The sequence below is a fragment of the Macrotis lagotis genome, chromosome 1, assembly GCF_037893015.1.
Source record: "Macrotis lagotis isolate mMagLag1 chromosome 1, bilby.v1.9.chrom.fasta, whole genome shotgun sequence".
In the NCBI taxonomy this organism is placed as follows: domain Eukaryota; kingdom Metazoa; phylum Chordata; class Mammalia; order Peramelemorphia; family Peramelidae; genus Macrotis; species Macrotis lagotis.
The window spans coordinates 580,832,154-580,854,397 of record NC_133658.1 but is presented as its reverse complement, the minus strand read 5'-3'; the positions used below and the strand labels follow the sequence as shown (position 1 = coordinate 580,854,397).

The 22,244-nt window shown below is 37.8% G+C and overlaps 1 protein-coding gene across 10 annotated transcripts in view; it reads left to right on the top strand.

Annotated features, from left to right (window-relative positions):
* SLC12A8 (solute carrier family 12 member 8) overlaps window positions 1-22,244 on the top strand; it is a 171,037-nt gene that overhangs the window by 92,189 nt on the left and 56,604 nt on the right. For 9 of the 10 annotated variants that reach the window (XM_074214709.1, XM_074214712.1, XM_074214703.1 and 6 more), the window contains one exon: window positions 5,322-5,435. The exons of the other annotated variant lie outside the window; for it this stretch is intronic. In XM_074214709.1, the coding sequence (XP_074070810.1) occupies window positions 5,322-5,435 (114 nt within the window). The remainder of the gene's footprint in view (window positions 1-5,321; window positions 5,436-22,244) is intronic. 10 annotated transcript variants of the gene reach the window in all.

The window sequence follows — 22,244 nt, the reverse complement described above, 5'->3', positions numbered from 1 at the left end:
CTCTGCTCCCCGCGGCCCCGCCCCGGGCCCTGCGGTGGGGGGGAAGAGAAAGGCAGGAAGGGGCGGCGGGGCCCGGCCCGGGGCTGCCCGTTCCGAGGCCTCTCGGGCTGCTCCTCGGTGCCAGGCCGGGGCGAGGCTGCCGCCCTCGCTGGGCAGCGCGGGGCGGGGCGGAGCTCCGGAGCCCACGGCCCCTCGGAGCGGGACCGGAGCCGGGGAGGCCTCGGACCCGCGGGGCCGGGGAGCCGCGGCCCGGGGAGTGGGCGCCGTGAAGGCGGCCTGCCGGGCACGTCCGGGGGCCGCTCCCTAGAGCACCGGGGGGCGGGAGGGGGCAGGGCTGCCCGAGGCTCCGGGGGAGCAGCCCCATGTGCCCGGGCGTCCGGCTGCAGAATAAGAATCTCGAAGGCAGAACCAGAACCGGGAGCCCAAGCCACAAAATCATGCATTTACCCCAGAAAGCCCTAACTATGCGACAGGAGCTTCTGTCTGGCAAAAGCCAGGCTTGCCCCCACACATCCTCAGCCTTCTTTCCCGTCAGTTTAAAAATCCCCAAATCAGAGAAGGTGGAAGAGAAGCAGATCATCAAGAGCTAAGATAAGAGAGCCAGTAAAAGATAAAAGAGGTCATTTGGAGGGATGGGACTAAAAACTGCCCAATGGATGCTTTTAGGTTTAGGAAGGGGAAGCAAGGCAAATGGGAAGGAAATCTTTTATCAGACTTTTCACATAAGGATTTGGCATCCTATACACATGTATGTTTTAAATATCCCACACACACTCAACCAAAAAAAATTCCCCAACAGATATAAATTTGCATTAACTTAAAAGAATCTGCAAACTCTTAAAGCCTTACAAGAGTGCCTCTAGTCATTCCTAACAAGGGAAATAGTCATCAAAGCAGCCCTGAGGTGAATTGGCAAAATGAGTAAGGATGGCTGCAGTCAGTGTTGGGGAATTTGTGGGAAGTTAGGGGACGAGTACACCGTTGATGGAGCTATAAGTCAATACAGCCATTTTGAAAAAAGGAACTTAAAGCACCCATACCCTTTGTTTGCCTCAGAAATTCTATTTCTAGCCATTTGTCCCAAGGAGATCATTGACCCTTATACACCAAATACACCAAAGTCCTCATAAACACAAAAACTTTGATAGCAGAACTTTTTGTAATAGCTTAGAACTGGAAACAAAGTAGATACCTGCTGTTTGGGGAATGGCTAAATAAATTGTGGTACTTGTTTTCTTCTAATATTATAGTCAGTTTTATTAGGTAAGTTACTCTTGGTTGTAAACTTAGATCTTTTGTCTTCTATTTTATATTCTAAACTCTCTTTATAGTGGTGGCAACTACATCTTGTGTGATCCTGACTGTTGCTCCTTGGTATTTCAGTTCTTTTTGATTGCTTGCAATATTTTTTCTTTGAACTAGAAGCTGTGGATCTTAGTTATAATATTCTTGGGAGTTTCATTTTGGGTTGTTTTTTTTCCCCAGAAGATAACTGCTATAGTCTTTCTATTTCTCCATATTTTTTTTCTAATTTTTTTCAACCTTGTTACTTTGATTTGACATTCTTGTCTCATTAAGTCATTGATTTCTGTTTGGTCCATTCTAATTTTGGAGTTTATTGCTTGGGCAAGGTTTTTTACCTCTTGTGCCAAGTTATTAATTTCCTTTCCAATTATTTTTGTGTGTGTCTTTTCCATTTTTTCCCTCTAGAGTTTTCACTTGGTTTTTAAAATCATGTTTTAGCTCTTGAAAAGATACTTACATTGTCTCTTCTAGGAATTCAGATTGGATTTGTGTCCAAACTATGTTTTACTTTGAGGCTATTTATTGAAGGTGTTTTGGAGCCATTCTCCTATTATGAATTTGTGTCTTCTGCCTCTCCTGGGGCTTCTATAATAGTTCTTTATGGTGGGATTTTTTTTTTTTTTGTTTGAACATTCTGCCAGTCCACTTTTTGGCTTTGAACTTTGTATTAGGGATGGACTCTAGATACTTCTGGAGGAATGTCAAAGTAAAGTTTTTTTTTTCCCTTTGGGTTCTCCTTTCTTGGGATAGTGAATATTTTGCTATTAGAGGGATCTTAGAAATAACTTAGACTGGGGACCTGTAAGCTTTCAGTGCTCCCAAAGCAATGTGATCTGGGGCAAATTCTTATTGCTCTGATATGAGTTTGAGACTGGGCTATAATACTCCAATAAATTTGTCCCTGGTTGCCTGTTCCAGGAAACTACTGCTAGAATCCAGTACTATCAGCTAGCTCAGATGCCCTGAATGTTCTGAAAGGTTTCCCTTTAGTCTTGCATTCCCACCCTGGTTATTACACTGAAGGCTTCAGACTAGTCTAGAGGCTGGAGCTAGGAAGGAGCTCACAGTTCACTTCTGAGCTTGTTCTTGTTCAGTACACAGCCTAGGTCTCACTCCTGCTCCTCATCCCTGAACATCACCCCTGGGTACAGGTCCCCATCCCACTGTACTCTGGATCTGTGAGTAGTGAGTGACAAGGTACCACCTGGCACTTGTTCATACACTCTACACAGTTTTCAGTGCCTTGATATAGTTGTTATTCCTCTTCCTGCCCTTAGGCACAGCCTCGTACCTCTTTCATTCCCTTGGCACTAGAAGATTACATAAAGTATACTCCTGGCCAAGAGCAATGTTCACAGTGATGCTCACATTCATCTCAGATATCCACAAACTTCTCTGTCTCCCTATGCCAACCTGAACTGGAAAATGATTACTGTGATTTTTTCCCCCTTGGATTTCCTCCCAGGACTTGGTTTAGTATATTTTCTAATTGGTTAGGTTGAGGGAGCTAGGCTTCTTCTTGAATCTGCTACTCCAAATGTGACTTTGATGAATATAAGAGAGACACAGAAAGGTTTAGAGAAATTGATGCAGAGTAAAGTAAGTGGAACTAAGAAAATCTTATAGTCAATTCCTATAGTTCATTAAAATGTAAAGAATGCAAAGAACAACAACAGCAACAACAGCAACAACACACAAACACACACACAAGAAAGTGAACACTGCAGCATTACAAATAGAAAATATGATTCCAAAGAGGAAGAATGAATATATTCCTCCCTCACTCATTTGCAGAGGACAGAAAAGTCCAGGAATATGGAACAATGTAGATATTTTCAGACTTTTGATGTACTGATTGATATTGATGATTTTTCTTCTCTTTAAAGTTTTATGATATATAGGATGTTTCTCTAGGAGAGGAGAAAGAGATACTAAGAGAAATTTAATATGAAACTAAAAGATATCAGTAAAAATTTATTTAAAGATTCTTCAGTATCAAATAACCAAAAAACCCATTTGTCTAGTTCATTCTGATAAGATCAGATTTGGATTAATTTATAATTAACAACATTTAAGGATTAATTAGGACAGCTAGGTGGTAAAGTGGATAGAGTGCCAGACCTGGAGTCAGGAAGACCCGAGTTCAAATTCAACCCTTAGACACTAGCTAAGGGACCCTGGGTATGTCACTTTACCCTGTTTGTCTCAGTTTCCTCATCTGTAAGTTGAACTGGAGAAGGAAATGGCAAACCACTTTAGTATCTCTGCAGAGAAAAACCCTAAATAGGGTCATGAAGACTTGGACATGACTAAATAAAAACAAGGATTAATGAGAGAATTCCCAAGTGTCCACTGAAGGAGAACCTAAAAATAGAAGATAGAACAGGTGGTAGCTCTCTTCCCAGAGGCCCAACAATTTGTTCCCAAGATTGAACTCCAATTCTAAATTGTGGATATTTAAATATGTGCTGCTAGAACTGTAATTATTAGGGTTGTTGGCTCCAGACTTGCTCTTCATTGGATCTTTAACAAAAGATTTAAAGTCAGTTAAGGTGCTGTGAAAGAGTTCTCTACTGTTATTTTTCTTGTTTTTTTTCTTTGAAAACTTGCTATGTAGGTACCTGAGTTAAATTTAATTATATTAATTATAACTGAAGAGAATGAAAGAATATTCAGAAGAGGACATAGGCAATCATGGTAGTGTTACTACTAGTAATATATTTAATATATACTTAAAAAATAACCTGTAATGATAGACACATGGCTTCATTTATGATCCTCCTTTTCTGTTTTTTTGTATGTTTGTTAGTCAAATTCATAATAATGTTTTAAAAAGTATAATTTTAATAATTCAGTAGTTCAGCTATTTTATTGTTGTTCAGTCATATTTTAGTTGTATGATTCTTCATAAACACTGTAGTATCTCTTCCAAGAAAACCCTGAATGGGGCCTTTTCAATCATGTCTAACTCTTCATGACCCTTTTTGTGATTTTCTTGGCAAATTCACTGGAGTGATTTGCCATTTCCTTCTCCAGTTCATTTTATAGATGAGGAAACTGAGGCCAACAGGGGTAAGTGATTTGCCCAAGGACATGCAACCAGTAAATATCTGAGGTCAGATTTGAACATTAGATCTTCCTGACTCTAGACCTGGTACTCTACCCACTGTGTCATCTAGCTGCCCTCATATTCTTTCTTTATTTATTTATTTATCTATTTATTTATTTATTCATTTATTTATTCATCTATTTATTTATTCAGCTGTTTATTTATTTATTCATTCATTTATTTTAGGTTTTTGCAAGGCAATGGGGTTAAGTGGTGCCCTCATATATTTTAATAGAATTCTATTTATTTTAAGAGTAAATGTTTACTCATCTAAATATTCAGTGATCCATGCTTACGTTATAATCATTCCCATGTAGAACATGGCACTGTGACTTAAACACCAGTATTACTTGGTGATGGCTCATTCTAAATGCAGGAAAATGAATAAATGACCTCAATCAAATGGGTTAACATTTGTAAAGCTCTTTACAAACCTTAAAGTATCATTTATACCTAGGTGGCTGAAAAAGGTAAAAATGCTAGCACTTGGTGTCAGGAAGACATGAATTCAAATCTTATTAACTGCTTAATTAACTACATGATCCTAGGCAAGTCACTTGATCTTTGTCTTCCTCAGTTTCCCTATCTGTAGGGTGGAGATAATAATAATAACTACATTGAAGGGTTGTTATGAAATTAAAAATGAGATAATATTTATAATGCCTTTCATAAACCATAAAGAGCTATGGAAATACCAGCTATTATTAATTATTATTATTCGATTGAATTTCTATCACTAAAGTTCATAGGATCATAGGGTAATAGGTTTAGACAGCTCTTAAAAACCATAAAGCCCAACCCCATCATTTGACAAATGAAGAAACTAAAGCCTAGAAAGGTCAAACAACAAAAGAGGTTTTCACTGGAACCATCTGACTCATTTTCTCTTGCCCTTTCCCTGTTGCAGATCATGGCTTTGTGGGATATACCCCAGAACTGCTACAAAACAACACTCTGCCAGACTACAGCCCTGGGGAGTCCTTCTTCACTGTATTTGGGGTTTTCTTTCCCGCAGCCACAGGTATGGTCATGTGAAGAGAACTGCCTGGGTTACAAGACCTTTCTCCCTCTCAATGCTGCAAACTCTCCCAGATTTCACTGGTGTGGGACCTCTCCTCCTACCGCCGTTCACACCATAGTGGACAATCAGTCTTCATGAAGTCACAGGGACTAAAAATGAGATCATCTGGTGACCAAGTCTCAAGTGATGGAATTCTAGAGATGTACTTCTCCACGGAGAATGGGGAGAAGAGATTGATGAGGTGGAGGCCTTGTGAATTTAAATAAGAAAGAATGCCATAAATAATTGAATTTCCTTTGTAGGCCTATATGTTTTATTTTATGCTTGGAAAAACATATTTCTGAGAAGGGGTCCTTAAGTATTACCAGACTACCACTGGCATCCTAGACATATAAAGTTTCTGGATGGTTGGGCCTCAGGTGACTGACAGAGTCCTTTCCTTGGTTCATACTCAAAGCTTCTCTAGCTTGGTAAATCTATTAGTGAATAGATCTAGATGGCACAGTGGAAAGAGGACAGGATTTTGAATCAGGAAGATCTGAGTTCAGAGTCACTTCTAGCACTTACTAGTTGTATGACCCTGCACAAGTCACCTTTCAGCATCAATTTGTAAATTGAGGGAAATTATAGGTAAAAATAAGATAGTATTTGTAAAGCATTTTATAAAACATTAAATGCTATGTAAATGATAATAATAATAATATTTTATATACCATATTGAATATTATATGGTATAATAAAAGTTTTATAAATTATAATAATTATTAGTTGGGTTTGAATCTAACCTCAGACACTTAGTAGCCATATGACCTAGATAAGTCACTTAACCTTTAATGGATCTCAGTTTCCTCATTTGAAAAATGAGATTGGATTTTGTGTCTTCTGAGGTCCATCTCTAAATCTATTATTCTATGATCTCATGATAGAACTCATCAGAGTTTATAAGCTCCTTGGGGGGTAGGGACTGTATTTTTTGGTATCTCAGAGATTAGAATAATGCCAGACACAGTTAATAAATTGATTGATTTATTATGTTCCATAAATGCAGCCTCTGAGAACCAGGCTCAACTTTTTCCCACCATGATAAGGGACTAGCCAAGGATTTTATGGAAGATCTGTAAGGTATTTTACAGAAATTTGTATTCTCACTTCTGCTTTCGGAAGGGAAGTATGGAAAGGGTTGTAAATTTGAATGGAGATGTTGAGTTCCAAGATTCAGCATAATCTTTTATCATATTATACCTTTAGAATTTATTTACATTTATATGGACGTTAGTATGTCAACATGATTTTTGTGGGTGTGGGAACTGCCCCCCCCAACATATTTTAACCAGTCTATAATTTAGAGATTTTTAGAACAACTAAAGTTTCAGAGAGGTAAGAGGACTTAGCTATGAGTGCCCAAGTAGTAAGTGGTAGGGCAACATGTGAACCACCTATAATATTCACCCTCCATTCACTAGGCCATACCACCTTATGTGTTATAATGTACATGATTACATTCATGTATGAAGGTAACTTGGTAAAGTAGGAAGATTTAAATTTGAATCCTGCCTTATACATTTGCTAGCCGTGTAACCCTAGACAAATCACTTAACATCTCTGTACCTCTGTTCCTTATCTGAAAAATGGAGATAATGGCTCCCACCTGTTATATGGATCAAATGAAATTATATATCAACTGTTTTATAAATCATAATTTTATTAAACACCTACTTTATTTATATTGATTAGTGATTATGCTAATGGTAATAGTAATTATGCTAATTACTTATTCATTGATGATATGAGGGACTGCAAATCCCTAAATGGTCTTCTGATCTCAGAATAAGTTAATTAAACTGTAATTTTTGTACGGCTATTTAGTCTCTGATATAATAGAAAGAAATATTTTTTTGTAATGTAGAATGGGAATCTGGGGACCTGGGGTCTAATCTAGATTCTTCAATATATTCGTTGTATGACCTTGGGCAGGTCACTTAAATTCCCTAGAATTCAATTTCCTCATTTATAAGTAGGAGAAGGAGGGAAAAGTAGAGCAAATGATCTCTCCAGTCCTTTCTAGATCTATCATTCTGTTCTCCTTGGGTGAAGTAACATTTCTACCTTGGGGCCAGACTGACCCGTCCCAAAACCACAATACACGCTCTAATTCAGAAACCCCATATCCTGTGACTCTATAGCTTGCCAATTCTCACAGGGTTCATGGAAATGTTTGTTTGATTTGGGTCAAAGAGAACCCTGGGGGGACAATGATTGACATTCTTAACATAGTCTTATTTCCCCTCTTGGACTTACTTCTCCTTCACCCTATAATGACTCAGTGGAGAGCCCCACTCCTAAGTCTTTCTAGGCACAAAAGAGAGTTTCCCTCCATGGAAAGTCATGCCCACTGGATAATAAAGCAACAAGGGATGCTGGCAATATCAAGGAAAAGAATAGCAGCACATGAAAAGATAATAGCTTCCCTCAATTTTTTTCCCTCACCTCTCCCTCTAAGAAGACCTTTTAAAAACTTTAAAAGAAAAACTTTTCTTTAAAATAAACCTTTAGAGGTGGCTAAGTGGTGCAGTGGATAGAGCACTGGCCCTGGAGTCAGGAGTACTTGGGTTCAAACCCAACCTCAGACACTTAATAATTATCTAACTGTGTGGCCTTGGGCAAGCCACTTAACCCCATTGCTTGGCAAAAAAACCTAAAAACTGAAAAATAAAAAATAAAATAAACCTTTAAAATTTTTCTTTTAACTAGGGATTCTTAACCTGGTGTCCAATAGTTTTCACACAGAGTTGGACAAGAAAAAAAAAATCTTTATTTCAGTACAAATGGTTTTACCATCTTATGAATTTTCTTTTATACATTTGAAAGCATGATTCTTAGAAGGGATCATAGGCTTCACTAACTGCCAAAGGAGCCCAAGATACACCAAAAAAGGTTTGGAACCCCTGCTGTAGGCATTCCCCAGCTACTAGTTCTTCCTCCCTCCCAGTATAGTTTTTATTTTGTGTATATATATATATATATATATATATATATATATATATATATGTATGTATATATACACACATATATATGCATATATATACACACACATGTTATCTTCTCTTATAGAATGTAAGCTTCTTTTTGGGAAACTATTTTTTCTAAATACATGTAAAGACAATTTTTAATATTTAACATTCATTTTTTTATCAAATTTTGAATGATGAATTTTCTTCCTACTTTTCTCTCTTCTACCTCTCTAAGACAGGAAGCAATTTGATATATAGATGATATATGTGTAATCATGTAAAACATATTTTCATATTAGTCATGCTGTAAAAAGAACTATAACAAAAGGAAAACATATAAAGAAAAAATAAAGTGAAAATAGTGTGTTTCAGACTCCATCACATCTTTCTCTGGATGTGGATAATATTTTCCATCATGTATTGCTGAGAATAGAGACATGAACCTTCCATTCCATTTCACAAATGAGGAAACAGGCCCTGGAAAGTTAAGTTAATTGCCCAAAGTGACATGTTACTATTGTTGACTCATTTTTCAGTCATTCCAACTTTTTGTGACCCCATTTGAGATTTTCTTGGTGAAGATACTGGAGTAACTTGCCATTTCTTTCTCTAACTCATTTTACAGATGAGGAAATTGAGTCAGATGGGTGACTTGCCCAGGGTCACATAGCTGATGTCTGAGGCCAGATTTGAAATCAGGAAGATGGAGGCTTCCTGACTTCAGGCTCAGCACTCTGTCTGCTTCACCACCCTAGCTGGTGAGGTTACACAGATTCTAAATTTTAGAAGGAGGGTTTTTAGAAGGAGCCTAAGTTCTCAGACTCTAAAACCAGGGTTCTTTCCACTGTACCACACTGCCTCTCATCTGTTTTCATCTCTGGAGGAAAGGGTGGAAGCTAGGGATCAAGTGGAGAGAGAGTCAATAATGTTTGCACATTTTGGGAGTAGGACATCTATTTTTGAAACTTCTCCAGTGGAACTATGGAAAACACCTATCTGGGAAGCAAACTACAGTGTCTTCCTTAAGCAACCTGTTGACCCCAGATGACCGTGGGACCCAGTTTTCATAAAGTACATTTCACTTTTGACTACCCAAGAGCTAATGAACCAGAGTTTGGATCATTTACCATTTAAAGTCCTTCTACCTCTTACTTCTCATAAGGGGGCTGTTTTATCTCATTAACCATCTAACTGACAATTTAGGGACAAATAAGGCAGAAAAAAATTGAACTAGTCATTTTTGCTTCATGAAAATAGTGTTAGGAAAAGGGTTAATTGGAGTATTGGCTAAAATTCTTGACTCAAAAAAGATTTTCAAGATATTTGTGAATTTATATTAACCAACTAGTGTCTGCTCTTAGATAATTGAAAGTTAGTTGTACTCAGTTGTTCTATGTCTAAATATTTTTATTCTTGTTAATAACTTTGAATCACAGAAGGTTGGAGGTGTCAACAAGGTGTAAATCAGTTCATGGGAAATGGGATTTCCACCAAATAGAGTCATCCAGGATATCCTTTTAAAGGTATTTGCTTGCACTGATAACAACTAATGGGACATCAGTGTGATAGAGTGGAAAGAAGACTGGATTTGAGGGTCAAACGACTTAGATTCGAATCCTAGTTCTTCTAATGACTGGCTATCTGTATGTGGTCTGTGGAGAATAGGTTAATAGAATTATGAATTTTGAACTGAAACGGATGCTAGAAGTCATCTTGTCTAACCTTCTCATCTCATGGAAGAGGAAACTGAAGCCTAAGAAAGCTATGACTTGCCCAAACTCACACAGGTAGTAAATACCAGAGGGAAAATTTGAACTTAGGTCCTCCTCTTCCAGAGGTGTAGTGGTGTAAGTTTTAACAACCAACTCTCCCTGCCAAAAAAGTCTAATCTGCATTTTTCTCTATTACTTTCTTAAGCCTAGACAATCAACAAAACAACAAATCAAGTCCTAATTTGTAACTGTTGCCAGTTTCTGAGGTTTAAATGCTCAAAATTTAACCATGGGCTCTATTGAGCTAGTTTGAACTGACTCCAGTACACCCCCTGCTCTTTCTTCATTGACATGATGCTTCCTATTCCACTGGTGTAGGCCTATTAGTCTGAATTTGTCTCGAGGGAAGAAGGAGGAATCTGGGAGTCAGACAGATAAAAGGCAAGATTGTATTAAAATTATGCAACCTTGAATAAACCATCACCTCTTCTCATTATCCTCATCTGTAAAACAGTGGGGTTGGATTTTTGTTGCTTGGTCATTTCAGTCATGTTGGACTCTTTTCTTGGTAGATATACTGGAATGGTTTGCCATTTCCTTCTTAGATCATTTTGTAAATGAGGAAGCTGAGACATATAGGGTTAAATAACTTTCCCAGAGTCACACAGCTCGTGTCTGAGGCAGGATTTGAATTCAGATCTTTCTGACTCCTAACTCTATATCATCTAGCTGGAATAAGTAACAGCAAGGTTTCTTCAGCTCTCAATATGTTATTATTTATGATCCTAAGACAGAAATAGACTATTACTAAGAGTAAAAAGATGTACAGAGAATGTACTACAAGAGAATCAAAAGTGATGTTTTCAAGTCTTGTCAATTCTCTTTCTATGGCATCTCTCATCTACTTCCTCCTTTCTACTCACAGGCCACCCTCTGATTTAGATTCCTATCACTTATCCCCTATACTATAGCAACAGTTTCCTAATTTATCTCCTACTGTTAAGTTTCTCTCCTCTCCAATCCATCTTCCGTAGTTCTACCAAATGGATGATATTCATAAAATAGGGTTACTCCCCTGTTCCAAGATCTCCAGTGGCTCCCTGTGTCCAGGATAACAAATGAATTTCTCTGACATATATAGTCCTTCACAATTGACTCCAACCTATTTTTCCAAACTTAATTCACATCTTGCAGATTACAGAAGGTTTAGAAAAAAGTGAGAGGAGAAGAGTTGAAGGTATTAAATTTAAACAGCTTTTTCAAGAAGTTTAGATAAGAAAGGGACTAGATGAGATGATAGAATCAGGTGAGGATTTTTTTTAAGAGTGAGGGAGACAAGGACCTGCTTGAAGACATTGTGGGGGGGAAAAGAAAATAGTTAGGGGGAAAGTGAAGAATAGAATGTGGAGGATGATAGTATACAATCTGGAAATACTGGGGGGGCATGGGATTAAGTATACCTTATAGAGAGGTTGGCCTTGAGAAAGAGAAGTGCAACCTCTCCATCAGAAAACTGCAGAAAGGAGATAAGGGATGATGCCTGATGAATGTAAGATGAGGAGGAAGGAAGAAAAAGGAGTTCTTTCAGCAAATTTGTTGTTCAGTCATTCAGGTGTTTTCTATTCTTCATGACCCCATGGACCATAGCATACCAAAGCTGTCCATAGTTTTTCCTGGCATAGTTTGCAATTTTCTTCTCCAATGGATTAAGGCAAACAGGGGTTAAATGACTTGTCCATGGTCATATAGCTAGTAAGTGTCTGAGGCTAGATCTGAATTCAGGTCTTCCCAGTGCTCTATCCACTGAACCACTTAGCTGCCTCCTAGGCAAACAGGGTAACATGTATATGTGCAGGTATGTCTGTATCGGTGTATAGACAGAGATGATCTGTATTGTGGGTATTCCCCCAATAAGACAGGGAATAACCATGGCTTGATCATTGATCAATGGTAGGCTTTGGAGTTAAAACACCTGTGTTTGGATTCTGCCTCTGATTCTACTTATGTGACCATGGCAAGTCAGTCACTCAACTTTCCAAGACCTGTTTCCTTGTCTGTAAAATTGGGTCGGATTAGATTTTTCTTACCAAGAGTAAAATGAATTTTCAAAATAGAGAGAAGAAAAGCCTAATGTGCAAACTGAATAATATTTTATTTATTAGTATAAAAATTTATGCTTTTTCACATATTAAAATTAGTCATTAAGTTAATAGGAATTAAGAAGAAAAATTTAATGCCTACTATTTGTCTGCCTTGAGAGCAGATAGATGGCTCAATGGACAGAAGGTTGAACTTGGAGTCAGGAAAACCTGACTTCAAATTTGGCATCAGACATTCTCTAGCTATGTGACCCTGGGCAAGTTACTTAACCCTGTTTGCCTTAGTTTCCTCATCTGTCTAATGATCTGGAAAAGGAAATAGCAAACCATTCCAGTATCTTTGCCAAGAAAACCTCATGGACAACTTTGGGGTGCTCTGGTCCACAAGGTCACAAAAAGTTGGATGTCACTTAACTGCTCTCAGCCTCAATTTTCTCATCATAAAATGGAGCTAATAGTATCTCCTTCACAAATTTATCAGGATCATATGTATAGTGTTTTGCAAACATTAAAGTGTCAAATATCATCATTGTCATCATCATCTGACCTCTGAGGGGCCCTTATCTATGATACTGGGATCTTAATTTAAAGGAACTCATTTACTTTAACTTTCTCTTTTTATAGGTAAGAAAACTGAAGACCTAAGAAGGGAAGTCAGAGGGATGTAAGACCAGGAGAAGGAGAGAAGAAGGGACTTTGGGTGAACTGGTCTCCATTTTTTCAATGAAGTATAAGGAGGAGAGGGTGGAGGTAGGGGGCACCGTGGAAGTCTTAAGGAGAGAGAAGGTTTGCGGCAGCTGCTGGGAGAGTTGAATAACAAATCAAGGAGTAGGATTACTTTGCTGCAGGTAGGGCCCAGTTGAGATTAAATACCATAAATTTGTAGTGGACCCAATCTGCACAGTTTTGAAACCTATTCACTTTTATTCAGCAGTATGTAAGAAAAAAAAAGGTGGTGGGAGTAAACCAGGATTGAGAGTTGGCAAGGTTTGATCAGCAAAGGTCTAAGTAAAGTGACTTTCCCTAGGTCATACAGCTAGTTGTCAACTGCTCCGGGACTTCGATGTAGGCTTAGGCTCTTTGGGGGAGGGTACTTGCTCTTTATGTTGACTGCTTTTCTGAAATTTCCTTCTTTTTTTTAACCTCTGCCCAAAATGTTTACTCATTGGGTGAGATGTACCCCTTAGGGTCATATCCCTCTTGGGACAAACATTCTCTTAGGCCACCCCAGTTGATAAAAAGCAGTAGTGATTGGCAGTTTCTGTGGTGATAGATCTGCAAAGGATTAGACTTCCTTGGATTTTCCTTTAATATGTTTCACTTCTGGAGCTGATGCAGCCCCTGGCAATGAACAAGGGAGACGACTTTTGGATAACAAACATTTTTGTCCCTCCATCATTCTTTTTCCCTCCTTCTCCCTCCTACTTCTGAGCTGAGATATATTATTTCAGCCTTTTGCATCCCTAGGGCTGTAGGCAGTTTGCTAGAAAGACCAGCTAAAGAATTGGATTTTAATGGCTCTTCTGACCTAACACCACGTCCCTTTCTGCCTCTCTCTCCATCCCACCACACCCTGGACATTCAGCAAGTGTTTATTTTATTTTTGTTTTTATTGGGGGGTGTGTGTATCTGTATTTTAAGCCATGTTATCTGATACTCTTGTCTCTCCATTTTAGTGAATCTCTTCCTCTTTAGGAGCAGGGCTGATGAATTTGAAAATAGTCACAAGTTAAAACTAAGAGACCTGACTAATCCACATCTTGGATTCTTTTAGGTCTCAGGACCCTTTTATACTCTTAACAATTGTTGAGAACCTCAAAGAGTTTTTGTTTATATCTATACCATATTTGAAATGAAAAAGGATAAAATTTTGAAGTATTCATTAATTCATTAAAATAACTGTAAGAAATCCATTACAAGTTAACATAAATTAAATATTCTTATGAAAATAAATACTTTTTCAGATATGACTTTAAAATTAGTGAAGTGGCATTATTTTACAGATTTTTTTGAAAATCTCTTTAAAGTCCAGTTTAATAGAAGACAGCTGTATCTTTAGATGTTTCTGCATTTAATTTGTTGCAGAATATGTTTTTTGAAAATCTGGTTTTACACAGATGTATATAATATTAATGTGAAAATTAGTTTTGACTTGGACATCTCCTGAAAGGAACTTAGAGATCTCCGGAGGTCCTTAGACCACATGCTGAGAACTTCCACTTTAGAAAAAAAGAATAGGAAAGAAAGAAGCACAAAGTAATAGTAATTTAATTGACTTATAGTCCTGGCTACTACTAACAAGATTGGTGGATAGAACTCACTTTTTTCCTACTCCAACTTGAGCTTAAATTCACAGGTTGAATTCTCAGAAGTGACTGGGCTACTCCTTAATGACTGTAGCATCTGAGTCCCCATTCATGCTTCCTGTTAACAATCAACTTGCAGATTTATATAATCTTTTAGTAAAGGCATTTATTAAGATGTCATAATAAGAATATTTGGTACAAAATAATCCTTTCCAAAAGACTGGGGCACGCTCTTCCATCCATAAACACAGAATCCATGGGACAAATTGGTTCAAATTTACAACAGTGTTGTGCACATGGAATATATACATATATCCCCATACATGACCTGGAAATACTCTCTTTTTGTAAAGTCCTGATGAAGTTCCCCTTTCAGCAGGGTCTTTGTGGGGCAGACAGCTCAGTTGAGCTCCTAGGGTCTGCTCCTTTCTTGACTCTATTTCTATGAGTCAACCCCCTTGAAATCCTTTTCTCTCAGGTGGCTGTTTCATTTTATCTGCATCTGTTCTTGAGTGTTTGTCTCTACAGGGTGCAAGTCTCCTATTTTTCCAGTAATTCTGGTGACAGAGTTGGAGAAGAGAGAATGTCCCCTTCCCTCCCCATAAGATTATCCTGCACAAAGCACTCCAGGGCTTTTGATCATCAGTCATTAAATGGTTTGCTGTTTTTATATGTCATCCAGGGGACATGACATTCTATCACTGTATCACATGCTCTTTCCTGTGAGACATTAATTGCCTTCATCCATGGCTAAGGTCCTTTAATCCTCTCAAGTTGGACTTAGTCACATATTCTTGTGGGATAGCACTTCCATAATACCTTGTGATTTTAGCTTGGATCTTCTGGAACTATATCAAGTAAGGGTGTGTGTGTGTGAATTGCCTCCCTTACATGTGTCAAAATCACTTCAGTTCTCTGGTAAAGTATAAAATGAAGGTATTGATATATTATTCAAGATTTTTTTAGCTTATTGTGGCATAATAAGAGGAAAGATCAGGATGACCTGAAGTCAGAACAGATTTTTAAATCCTACCTTTGATATATGCTAGTTGTGTGATCTTGAGAAAGTCACAACCCCTCTGAGGCAGTTTCCATATTTGTAAAACAAGGCTAATACTATTAGCATTACCCATTTCATAAGACTGTTCTAAGGAAAGCTTTTATGAAGTAATGACATAAATTTTTAATGATATAAGTAAAAATGTGATTTGCAGTCATATTTAGTATCATTTGGTGGTTATAGTTGGTTCTGTGGAACACTTAAAGCTTGATAAGGCATTGAAGATGCCAAGGTCATCCACTGCATCCCAGTCCATCCATAGTCAGTCATCTTGACTTTTGTCCTGCCTCTGGACTTTGATGACTCATGAAGAGAGAGTGAGGTTAAGACTGTGTAACTCTGCCTCTCATAAATCCAAATCACATGATGTCCTTGTTCTTTGAAAAATGATGGATGAATTACATTTGAAAGTAAATGTGCCTTTATTAATTTTTTTTAAAGTCACAACACGATTTTTAAACTTTAAGTTGGAGGAAAACTAGTGGGATAAAAATTTCTAAGACTTAGTTTTTCAAGGGAAAAGTCCCACTAGAATAGTCAGAATAAAAGAATGATAATGTCCTCCTCTGTCTGTAATGGGCTGTGCCTCAAGAGGGGTCCATGGTACAGATTGGATCCTCATTGGTTAGGAAATGAAAAGAAGGTGAGTGCAACAAATTAAATGCAGAAGGTGAGTGAAGGAATAGGGTGAACAGGACATCATTAAGAATGGGACAAATGAGACATGGAAAAAGGGAGGGTCAGGTAATAGTTTAGTATTAGAAAGTGGGAATTGTTTGATTCTTTGCACTTGTTTCTCCAGCACCTAGCTCAGTGCTATGCACTTTATTGTTGAGTTGTTTCAGTAGCATCTGACTCTCTGTGACCTCATTTTGAGTTTTCTTGGCAAAAGACATGGAGTAGTTTTCCATTCCCTTCTCCAGCTCATTTGACATATGAGAAAACTGAGGAAAACAGGGTGAAGTAACTTGCCCAGAGTCACAAAGCTAGTGAGTGTCTGAGGTCAGATTTGAACTTAGGAAGATGAGTTTTCCTGACTCCAGGCTTTCTGACTCTACCTATTGTACCAAATAAAGACATTTCAATATACTGCACACAGTAGATGTGTGTTTCTGATGCTGGCTCCTTTTGAAATTCCTTCAGTGGACAAACTATTCATGTTGCCTCCTTTGCTGATGATGGCCATTACCAAACTGCATTAGACAAAATAAACTCCCCACTTAACAGACATCTGGTAGATAATGGAAGTGACAGAAAAATCAAGCAAAAAGCTGCACATTCTGTTAGAACTTTAATGTGCTGTATGAGAAAATTCAAAGAATGCAAAGAAGCAAGGGAAGACATATGAACTGATGCCAAGGGAAGTAAGCAGGAGAAGACTATACACAGTGACTACAATGATATAAGAAGTAGAAATAACAACAACAAAGTAAAAATGAATACTATATAAATCAGGTTTTGCCCTGAAGAAGACAAAAGAAAATAGACCTCCAGACGTTGAAAAAGTAGATGATATAGGTGGAGAATATTGTACATACTATAAAATTTAGTTGATGTTAGTGTTCCCCTTCCCTCCATTTCCTTATTTTTGATTTTTGGATACAAAGGATGGCTCTCTGGGGAGCAGGGAATAAATTTGGAATTGAAGGTGATATAGAAACAAAAGAAATCAATACATTTTTTAAAGCTATACATTTCTCCTAATATTCCCCTCTAAGCTAAAAAGGAGGAAATTTGAGATATTTATAATAATTGTATTATATATGTAGCATCTAATAGACTGGGATATGGTTCTTGCAAGCTAAAAATTCTATATGAAGAATAGGAATGAGGATGGGGAATATAGCTTTGTGTATGATAAGTGACAAAAAATGATAATACTGTAACAATCTTGCTGTGCCGGAGAACTATTACAAATACTTCTGTGGGTTTATGAAGGTATTCAACTTTGTTGTATTTTCTTTCACATTTCTGAAAACAGAGGCTCTGAAAGAAAAGCATGCCATTTTGTGAAACCAGACTGTGAGTTAGAAGCCCATTACTGTAATAAAAAGGAAACACTTAAGTAATTTTGTGCAATTTAACTTTTATATTAGCTTTGGGTTTTAATGGAAAGGGAACTAGGGAAGAACAGCAGGGAGAGGAGAAGGCCTCTTATGGTTGAGAAAAAAAGAGAATTCGTGTAGAAATGTATTGTATACAGAGTCATGACCTTTTTCTATCTTTGTTTTAACTATGGAAAGGAAAGGAAGTAGAAGCAAAGAAGGAAGGCACTTTCTCCCTTGTGGAAAGGAAGACTCAGGGAAGAATGAGTAAGGGGTGTTCTGAGAGCCAATTAAATCATTCTAAGGTGGTAACTTGGAGCCTACTCTCTTACAAGCACTAAGTAGTAATTAAAAAATCCTAAAAGGTTGGAACTAGCTGCTTTCAGGGATTTTTGAAACCAAAGATGATTGGAACCCTCAAAACACCATTCAGTTATATTATCTGGAATCCTTTGAGTGACAAAAAATAAATATTACACTGACTACCATGGCCCTGCTGCTCATATGTAGGGCAAGGCCATCCTCTGCCAGAGTTCTCTGCCACCATTAAAGGGTGTCCTATCCTAGGCGTTTTGCAAATGGTAAATAGTGTTCTACCAAATGTAGTGGGGCTCCCCAGCACCCCAGTTCTATTTAGCCACCAATAGATTAGTTTTTACTTCAAAAGATACCATTACAAATATGCAAATGTAATCCCCAAACTTGTGGGAGGCATAATCCTCAGTCTCTAGGGAGCATTAGAGGATTAGCTTCATGCTCGCACAGTCTCAGTTCCAATTCCAAAACCCATCTTGGGCTTGAGTCCCAGGCACCCTGGCTTCTCCAGCCTCCCTATTGGGTTGGTTAGCTGGCTGCAGAATCCTGCCTGGAATCTTGACCCACAAGGTCATCATGGCTCAAATTTCCAGGGGCATGGGGCTCACCATTGTCACTCAAAACTGAGGAGGACAAATGAAATAGAACAGAACAAACATCCAAGCTCATTTCTCCAAATTGGGGTAACAGCGAGGGATAGCAGGAGAGGAATTTCTTCCCTCTCCCATCAGTTCAGTTCATGGCACCTATGCTATGGGTGAACTGGCATATTCGCCCTCTTCTGCAAGAAAGAACATGTGGCAGACAGAGACGGACCAGTTCAATCTCACCAATTTTAGACAAAAACTGTTCATCTAAGTTCAGATCTAGCTTCAAAGGAAGCTAGACTCACCTATGTAGGAGGGGATGCAGAAGCTTCTATGCTAGAAGATCTAGGCTTACCCAGAGAAGTAACATGAATTATTTACTCAGCCTCATCACAGGACCAAAATGACTTAGCTTAATTGTCAGTAATTAAGTAATTGAACTTTAGTTTGGACTGTATGAAATTGTATTTAGATGTTAATTTTCTTTTAATCTTTGAACTAGCTATATAAGTATTAGTAACTCAACCAATACCTGGATATTAATTTCTTTTAATCTTTGATTAAGCTATATAAGTATTTATAATTCAGTCAACACATATTTATTAAGCACCTATTTTTGGCCAGGCACTGTGATGGGCACAGGAGATACAATTACATAGAATGAAATAATTCCTGCTCATAGCAGCTTAAATTCTAATGAGAATGATAGGTATATGTGAGTGTTTATATATGACATATAGACACAGTTACTTACATATATGTGCACATGTTCATATATACACATATTCATACACAGGATAAACTGTAAAATAAATAAATACAAATATACACAAAAGAGTGAAATACAAAATGGTTTGAGAGAAGGGGCGCTAGAAATTAAGGAGATATCAGGAAAGGCTTCATGAGAGTACATTCCAGACATGTGGGGCAGGCAGAAAAGAAGCCCAGAGACAGAAGATGGAGCAGCAAAGATAAGAATTATTTAGTATTTACTATCTAAATATAAATAATATTTTTTACCACTTTAGGAGAATGATTCAGAAGACCTAGACTGAAATTCTGGCACTGTCATTTTTGCCACCCAGTCGGTGACATTGGGCAAGCCACACAACTTTTTGGGGACTCAATTTCTTCATCAGTAAAATGGGAGACTTGGACTAGGCAACCTTCTAGCACCAATGATCTAATTCAATTGTTTATTACGCTTTTCATGTATTCTTTCTTTTGGAAGGCCTGGTCATTCAGAGTGCAATCTCTGCTGATATAGGCATTATTTCATTTTATTTGTATTTGTATGTTAGCATCTGGCAGAAGCTTGGCATGCCATGTTATTGTTCAGTTGTTTTCAGTCATGTCCAACTCTTCGTGATGCCATTTGTGGATTTCTTGGCATAGATACCAGGAGTGGTTGCCATTTCTTTCTCTAGCTCATTTTACAGATAAGAAAACTGAGGCAAACAAGGTTAAATGACTTATCCAGGGTAACATAGCTAAAATGGACCTGAGGTCAGATTTGAACTCATGAAAATGAGCCTTCCTGACCCCAGGCCCAGCACTCTATTCATGATGCTATCAGAGGGGCTTAATAAATATTTGTTGATTGATTGATTATACTATATTTTCAAATCAAGTCACCCTTGTCTTCATGGGTGAGCTCCAAAATAAAAGCTAGCACAAAATAAAAAGAACAAAGTCTCAGAAAAAAAAATAAACAACCTTATGAACCTAAACCCATAAAGTGACGGGAGATATTTGTAACAGGTTAGAAACCATGTTTACCTGATAAAGATGATATAACCAGAATAATAAGATAGAACTGGAAGTGTTTAATGAATTAGTTGTTGTTCATTGTTTTTTCAGTCATGTCTGTCTCTTCATAACCCTATTTGAGATTTTCTTAACAGAAATACTGGGGTGATTTGATATTTCCTTCTCCAGCTCATTTTACAGATAAGGGAATGGAAGCAAACAGGGTTATGTGACTTGCCCAAGATCACTCAGCCAGAAGGCATCCAAGGTTGAATTTGGACTCATTTCTTCCGGACTCTAGAAAATGAATTAGACAGGGTTCTAATTTAGACCAATTTTCTTATCTGTAAAGTGAGGGAATTGAAATAGATAGTCTCCAACCTCTTCCTAGGCAAAATCTAGCATTAGACTGAGATGAGGAAGGAAGGTTTTTGGATAAGATAAATATCTGTTTCTTGGAACAGGGAGTTGTAGAAAGCACAAGTGAAGGAAATGAACTAGACTTGGTCCCAATAATGAGCAGGAAGAGGGATAGGAAATCCTTGTGGGCAGGGTACCATGAAATAATGATCTCAGCATGGTTATGTTCACCTGTCTGAGAGAAGGAGGGAGCCCCCCAAGAGTAATTAGACTGGACTCAAGTTTTAGAAAGGGAAATTAGAACAAGTCTGAACACTAGTCAGGGAAAAAAATGGAAGGAAATGGTTATTTTAAAACAAAACAAAATTAAAAAGGGAATTAGGAAACCTGGAGGCAGTTTTTTTTAATGGTTTATTGAAAGCTCAATAAAAATATGGTCTGCTGGCTGTGTTGTTACTACAGGTAGCCTGATAGGATTGAGGGCAGAGGTGGAGGTCAGCTTCCATGCAGCAGTAGTTTAATTAGTGTCCATTTGGCAGATTCTGCATCCACAGGTTTTCTCCCATTAGTCCTCTGGCTATCAAGAAAAATACAAGAGAGATTTGTTGCTCTTTAGTCATTTTTAGCTTCTTTGGGATCTCATTTTTGGGAGTTTTCTTGGCAAAGATACTGGAGTTATTTACCATTTCCTTCTCCAGCTCATTTGAAAGATAAGGAAACTGAGGCAAACAGGGTGAAGTGACTTGCCCAGAATCACCCATCTATAAGTGTCTGAGACCAGATTAGAATTCAGAAGAATGAGTCTTTCTGATTCCAAGTCTAATGCTCTACCCACTGTACCCCGTAGTTGTTCTACAACACAAATACTTTAGTGTTTTGTCCCAGCTAACTATAACTAGGCCTTTACTCATCTTCCCTCAAAAATTAAACACATTGGAAATGGATCTATATGTACATAGATACTTAGAGCATCTCCTTTTGTGGTACACAAAAATTAGAAACTAATGGGATATCTTCTTAAGGAAGAATGGTTAAACTAATTGTGTTATATTAGTGTGAATGGAGTATTGTGAAATGGAAAAATAGACAGTTTCAGAGGAAACTGGAAGGCCTCAATGAACAGATGCAGAAGGAAGTGAGAAGAACCAGAGAGTTTATACAATGATAACAGTCTTATAGAGAAAAACAACTTCAAAAAACTTTAGAACTCTGATCCATTGAGTGATAAAACACGTAGCCAAAAGAATGAAAATGAAACATGCCACTCACCTTTGACAGAGAGGTGATTTACTTAAAATGGAGAGAGAGAGAGAGATATTTTTGGACATGACTAATGTGGGAAAGTGTTTTGCCAGACTTGCAATTATGCATTGAGGACTTTTTTCCCATCCAAGTTTTTTTTTTTTTTCCTTTGCTTTAATGAGAGTGGGAAGGTAAGTAGTGGGAGGGACAGAATAATTTTAGAAAATGCTTGTTAATTGAAAAAAATAGAAATACAGTGCTGGAGGCCCTCTGATGACTGGATTGTTTCTTTGCTGTTACTATCATTTCTTGTACTATTTCTT